This window comes from Lytechinus variegatus, chromosome 16 (genome assembly GCF_018143015.1).
Source record: "Lytechinus variegatus isolate NC3 chromosome 16, Lvar_3.0, whole genome shotgun sequence".
NCBI classification, from domain to species: Eukaryota; Metazoa; Echinodermata; class Echinoidea; order Temnopleuroida; family Toxopneustidae; genus Lytechinus; species Lytechinus variegatus.
Window position 1 is genome coordinate 29,616,673 of NC_054755.1, and position 7,528 is coordinate 29,624,200.

Here is a 7,528-nt window from a genome sequence, read left to right on the forward strand (position 1 = left end):
ATTAATTATCGACTATCGTTTACATTTTCATTTAATCACATTCTACTACAATTTCAAATATTGTTTTTACATTGTGATTTTTTACTCTAATTTTACTGATTTATTTCTGAACAGGTAATCCATAGCCAAATCTTTAAAAAAAAGGCTGTCATCGCCTCATTTTTTTTCATCAAATAGTTTTACCAATTATCCAAGGGAACGCTACCTTCGCCCCGCCCTATTTTCCGAAAACACTTATTTCCCCCTTTCCATTATATTGGGATTATATAAAACCTATTAAATCTTATCGCATAATTCATTTGCATTCTCAAGAACTCAGGAGAAGTCGAGATGATGTTAGCCTCCCTCTTTATAGCTGCTTTTGTGTCGCTAGCCCTCATTGAAGGTAAAATATCATCAATACTTATCTATTAGCTTTGTTGAAAGAGAAGTGCGCAAATTTTAGAAGATATAAACCCTTCTAACAGTCTAAGGCAAGGTATGGATTTTAGTTATAGGTACACTATTATTATGATAATAATATAAATGTATGAAAAGAAAACATTTCATCTCGTTTGATGGAGCAACTGACTGGCAATCCGAATAATACATTAATTAGATATCGGACTAAATTTGATTTGATTTGGTGCCATGATCTCGACATGAAATGGGTAAAAATGCCCACCCATTATTAACCAAATTATAGATAAGTGGACTTATATTTCATTTCATTTCAAATAAACTTTTTTTTTTCCATTTTGCAGAATTTCTTCATTTTTGTTAACAAGAATTCATATAAAAACATATTTGTTAAATGCTCATCGTTCTCAGAGTATGCCTATGAGATATATATATAAAAATACGATAGAAATCTGTTTAAAAAGAAAAAAACAGATTGGATTTATCCATTTGCCAAATGTTCTTAGACCAACTGAGGAAACTTTTAAAATTCAGTCAATGTTTGCGTGATTTACATGCTTCTTACTAATTATTTTTGTACATGTTTATTTTGATAAATTTGCATGAAGATGGCAGAGCCGATTCTGTGACGTATGGTGATCTAGGAACCTTCGAATATGGAAATGGCGCCCCCATCTGCCATCACTTCCGTCCAGAAAGCCCCGATGCGATTGTGATCAGGTACTGGCTGTACACGAACAGCAACAGGAATTACGGCCAGCAATTAGACCGCACATCGTCCTCCTCGATCACCAGATCGTATTTCTCGGCGAGCCGAGATACGAAGTTCGTCATCCATGGATATACGGACGAGTACACGTCTGGCTGGGCTATGGACATGAAGGACGCCCTCTTGACTGAGGTACAAATTATTCTTTTCGTCATATCCTCCTCCTCCTCGTCTTCTTCTTCCATTTCTTCTACATCTTCTCCTTCTTGTACGGATTCTTTTCCATCTTCTTCTCTTTCCTGCTCTTCTTTGTCTTCTTCTCGTTCCTGCTCTTCCTCCTCCTCTTCTACTTCTTCTTCTCCTCTTCCTCCTCCTTCTTCTACCGTAACGTCCTCTTCTTTATCGTAAACTAAATGTACAGGTTAACAAGTAAATGAATGATTCTTAGTAAAGAAGTGTGCGCCTGGCAAAAAACATCAAAGGTGCACAATCCCCGAATTCAGAAGGTGCTGTTGGACAAACGTGCACACTGCGGACACCAATGTCATTGTGGATGTATGATGCGCACGCAGTCGCCATGATCGAAATGCTCAAACTCAGTTCGCATCCCGGTTAGCGTATGCTGTTCGAGAATCTTGGCAGGTTGACTCCGCCTCCTCCTGCTGTATGAAATGACGTCAGCAGATGTCTGGGCCAATGCCGATGCAGCCGAAAGGAGTGCAGCGTATGTGTACTGATGTGCACGTGCTGCGAAAATTACATCGATGATTTTCATAATAAAATAAAAATGACGGCGAGTACAGAGGAGCGCCGGGGATCCCGCTCTTTTCAGTTATTTTGTAATGAATTCATTTACTTAATTCATAAGTTAGAAAATAACTAAATAAATCATTAAACTACAGCTCATGGTAAAAATAAGTATAGGGTCTGAGGACAGGCAGGTCAAGCTGAGATAACCTTTTGCTAACAAAACAAATATATTCCTTGTTCCCATGGTTTCCCTCGAATAGAACACCAATGTTATAATGGTGGACTGGAAAGAGGGTGCCGGGCGTCTCAACTATGCCCAGAGCCGAGCCAACACCCGGGTAGTCGGTCGAGACATTGGAAAGCTCATAGAGAAACTCAGGTCAACAACGGGGGCGTCCTACGGCAGCATGCACATCATCGGGCACAGTCTGGGGGCGCACACCGCAGGGTATGCTGGCGAGGCTAGGTCTGGTGTCGGCAGAATTTCAGGTGGGCAATCGATCATAAAGAAACTTGAGAGTAGTCGTTCCACGGTTCAAGATGGGTTCAAGAAATATGCATTGTCAAAGCCATTTTTTGACAGTAAACAACCAAAGTCTTTGTCGAAAATTGGCGAATAAAAAACAGCCGTTCCGTCCTGGACCAACGACATTTGCAATTTTTCGTCAGCTCCGAAACCGAGGACGAAGCTGCTGTTCCAGTTTACCAACTTCCGACACAGACCTCCCAGCTGTTCATTGTCATTTGACTGGCATTTTCAATACATTTACTATGTTCTTGAATCCGTCGTACGTCGCGGAGCAAGAAAAAGTCCCTCATGACTCTAGACCAATAATACATGTATATTTTACGTTATTACAAATGACAGACCATCCTTCGTTTCGGTGTCGGTTTTGTTGAACTGTAACATCCACTTCGAAGGCGTCGGATTTGACTCTTTGCTTCACTTGTTAGCTGTTCCAATAACATTTTCGACTGGCAGACTCTCAAGTCCGATATTAACATGGTAGCTGAAGACCCTCCAGCTGCTCATTGTAATTTGACCTGTATTTTAAATAATATACTGAATTTTAGAATTCGTTCTTTGTCCTCGGGCGAAGCCTCATTAAATGTCGAATTTCGGATGTAAGGGTAACTATACAGTGCGTATCAAAAGGTTTACACTTTGAAAAAGCCCTGGAAATTAAAAAAAATATACATGTGATAATTTCTTCACATATAATTTGTGGATTTGGGTCTCATCTATCCAATGAAAGTAAAAGTCTTGCAGAATGTTACACTTGAGTGAGCACTGTCCATTTTTGTAAAGCTCGCAGAAATCTGTTTGCGCAGAAATGCTCGTTTTCACGCTTTGTCAAGGGGAAAGGGTGAAATCAAACTTACTCTGCGAAACATTTCACATACATTTCCCTTGCACTTTTGGTCAATTGAAATAAAACGGATACATTCAAGCATTTTGGAACAATTTTGCCACCCGAATTGAAATTTCAACACTTAGTAAGCACAACCTTTAACCTTTTTGTGCCAGCTGGATCTGAGGACATAACTGAATCTGAACAGAATTTTATATCAGACATCTCCAGCATTCTTTTCACTAAGTTTTTATCATTTAAAGTGGGTTTACATTTAATTTTTCATAATGCTTATTTCTCCACACTTTCCCCAAGCTTGACAATGATTAACAAAATGGAAACTAAGCCTAAGCCATTTTATGTAAATCACAGCTCTGTGTAAAGCAAATATCGTTACGATGGCCTCGGTGTGTGGGGGGAGTGGGGTGGGGCGCAATGCACTCTTCAAAGTTTTTTTGGCAAGGAAACCAGTTAAAAAAGGTAAAAGATATCTTCAAATCAATTTTATTAGCTAAATTCCACGTGTTCTTCATGATTAAGGTCTACTTTTATTCGCATAACTATCTCAAAGTTCTGCGCAAATCATTTTTCACTAACTTTTCAAAAGTAAGTGGTGCTCACTCAAGCGGAAAATTGTTTCTACAGTTTTACCGTCATTTGCTTAAATGGATCTGTACGAATGTCAAAATGTGTAAAAATATTCAGGATATTACGAATGTATAATTTTACAGGTTTTTTTTCTAAGTATCAACTTTTTTTTATATTATTTACATGTAGGTCTTGACCCAGCAGGACCAGAATTTGTGGGTTACGAGATAGAATGCAAGCTGGATCCTTCGGATGCATCTTTTGTTGACGCTATACATTCAGATGGAGGTGCTACCGGCGCAGGGCTCATGGAACAGGTAAGGGTGTTGGTGATGATAATGGCGATGTGGTGGTGGTGGTGATAGTGAAAATGATGATGGTGGTGATGATGATGACGACGATGACTGTGTTGGTGATAACGGTGGTGATGCTCATGGGAATGATCATCGTGGCGACAATGTTCTTGGTAATGATGAGGAGGAGGATGATGATTATGTACTACCGGCGCTGGGCTAATGGAGCAGGTAAGGGTGTTGGTGATGATGATGATTGCGGCGTGGTGGTGGCGATAGTGAAGATGATGATGGTGGTGGTGGTGATGATGATGATGTCGATGACTGTGCTGGTGATGATGGCGGTGGGGATGTTCATGGATTTGATCATCGTGGCGGCAGTGTTCTTGATGATAATGAGGAGGAGGATGATTATGTGCTACCGGCGCTGGGCTAATGGAGCAGGTAAGGGTGTTGGTGATGATGATAATGGCGGTGTGGTGGTGGTGATAGTGAAGATGATGATGATGGTGGTGGTGATGATGATGATGTCGATGACTGTGCTGGTGATGATGGCGGTGGGGATGTTCATGGAAATGATCATCGTGGCGGCAGTGTTCTTGATGATGATGAGGAGGAGGATGATTATGTACTACCGGCGCTGGGCTAATGGAGCAGGTAAGGGTGTTGGTGATGATGATGATGGCGATGTGGTGGTGGTGATAGTGAAGATGATGATGATGATGGTGGTGGTGGTGTTGATGATAATGATGACGATGACTGTGCTGGTGATGACGGCGGTGGGGATGTTCATGGAAATGATCATCGTGTCGGCCATGTTCCTGATGATGAAAATGATCATCATCATCATGATAATGATCATGGTGATGTTGATGATGAAAATGATAAGATTTGGCGACAATGTTGATGATGTTGATGATGATAATGATGATAATCATGACGATCAAGATGAAGATGATGATAGCGGTGGTAATTATAGCGGTGGTGGGGGTGGTGACAATGACGGCGCTGATGGCACTTTGAGAATAAAACTGATTTCAAATTACAAAATTACAACATGATCAAGATTGAATCAGTGCTCCTGATGATATCGACAATGATTAGGTCATTACAATGACAATCTACAGTGTATGATGAATAGCTTAACACTGCTTAATCCGTAATTCCTTCATAAAGAAAAGTTTAATTCAAAACTTTCTCAATTGAAATCAAGTACTGTATAGGCCAATATTTTAGCGTACTACAGATATTTTAGCGATTTGGGACTAGTTTGACGTATTGGCGAGTCATTATTTTCATGTTCTGAATTGTCTCTGTGCTTAAACATACATTATATGCATTTTGCCGATTGGAAATTTTTAACGAGGACATGATCACGAAATTAGCGAAAATTGAACCACCACGAAATTTTCAGCTTATACAGTGTTTGATACATCGTCCTGTAGTTACAGAGTACTACCTAAGTTTATCCACCCTCTCCACTAGAATAAACGGCTTGTTGCATCAATATTATTGCTCGACCAGTTTTATGAAGTACATATTCCACTTCTCGCTTTTAGCTTGGTCACCAGGATTTCTACCCCAACGAGGGGATAAGTCAACCAGGATGCGAGGGTACATCACTCATCGAAGCGTGCGACCACATGAGGGCTATCCACCTTTACACCGAGAGCATCACCTCAAGCTGCAACTTCAGCCCATCCAAGAAGTGTAGCACCTGGTCGAGCTACCCCAGCTGCCCCAGCTGCGGTACCTGCCCCGAGATGGGCTACTGGGCCAACAAGGGCCGTGGAAGCGGGGCATTCTTCATCGATACGAACGGACAAAGTCCCTTCTGCATGTAAAATCTCTTCTTTCAAAATGCTACGATTGATAAAATATAAATAAAAATTAAGTCCTCATCAACAACGCAGAAAACCGATTATCTAAGGACCGGGCAAATGTCCAAAAGTGCATTACACAATTAAGATGTTTGAATAGATATGACTGGAATTACATAATCAACCCTTCAAAGTGTTGTTCTTGGAATATTTCCTTATGCATTGAACTATGCATCCATATCAGGGCAAGCACTCGATAGATTTCCTTAAGATTGTTATGGTTATGCCATTAAATACTTCCGAGAATATTCAAATACATATTGTTCGATTTGTTTCCTATGTTACGACCAGAGGAAGATGATATCCAACTGATAGTATACAACTCCCACGAATGTTCTGTAATCTGATTGGTCCGAATCGGATCACATGATAATCAGCGAATTGCACTATTGCTTCCAAAATGCACTATCCTGCACTCTGACGTCATACCGAAAGTACTATCCCGCATTCTGACGTCAGAGTGCAGGATTGTACGAGGGTTTTTTTTATTACTTTACCACTTGTGGGATGGAACACCCTATCAGCACATGCTGTTTTTCGTAGAGGTCTGGAATGATCTAGAATTATCTAGAATTCAAATCAAATAATAACAATCGGGGCAACTCAATAACATGGGAGAGGAGGGGCTGTATAAAACAATGCATGCATTCTTGTGCATAGAAGACCTAAATAATGAACTTTGTGCTCGACTCGCCAAATGGATATACCGCACTCGGTCCTGCGGACCTCGGTGCGGTATATCCATTGGTTCTTCTCGCACATCGTTCATTTTTTGGCCCTGCACACACGCGCTTACGTGCATTATTCGTATACTGTCCGACTTGATGTTTAATGAATACATTTTTGAAAGAAAGGATGGGCAAAGTATTGTCCCTTATGAAATAAAAAGTATAGAAAAAATATATTGCTAACCATATCAGACATCTGAGAAAAGCTACATTGATGAGATTTTCCGGCGGGTCAATAAAATATATAAAAACATTTAAAAAAATATTTGATGAAAATCTAACCACAGACAATAATAACATGAATCATTATTTTGCAAAAATTCGTTTAATATCAGTATCACACTGGATATTATTATTGCATGTTATTCATGTTATTGATAGTTTCGAAATGAGACAGACTTAGACCCCTAATACACCGGATTTCCTAAGAAGAAGTCTCGGAGCGCCCCGAGACCAGTCTCCGGGAGGTTTCTAATCCGGTGTCAAAAATTTAGGTCAACGTTTTGGAAACCAGTCTCGGGGTGCCCCGAGACTGAACATCCAGTGTAACAAGGGTCTTATGTTTCACAAATCAATAAATGTGCGGCTTAGTAAATGGTAAGAGCGAGCCAAACAAACACATTGCAGGGAGCCATGATCAAGAGTTTTTAGTGCTTATCCATGTCAGCACTATTGGCATTAATATTTCTTTAAAAAAAATCAAACCTATAATTACACCCTGCCAGACCCGCCAAGAATAAGATAAGAGTTGGTAATACATTCCATATATTGACTGGGCTGTTAAGACCACGTACATGTTTCTCAAACCTTTGAGAATTTTGAGGGCAGC

The 7,528-nt window shown here is 40.2% G+C and overlaps 1 protein-coding gene across 1 annotated transcript; it reads left to right on the forward strand.

Moving 5' to 3' along the window:
• The first annotated feature begins 203 nt into the window (after nt 1–203).
• LOC121429381 (pancreatic triacylglycerol lipase-like) lies at nt 204–6,337 on the forward strand. The gene is made up of 5 exons (XM_041626353.1): nt 204–385; nt 1,008–1,300; nt 2,119–2,347; nt 3,988–4,115; nt 5,651–6,337. Exons 1-5 carry the CDS (start codon nt 331–333, stop codon nt 5,933–5,935), a joined length of 990 nt encoding a protein of 329 aa, XP_041482287.1. The 5' UTR covers nt 204–330; the 3' UTR covers nt 5,936–6,337.
• The last annotated feature ends 1,191 nt before the right edge of the window (nt 6,338–7,528 follow it).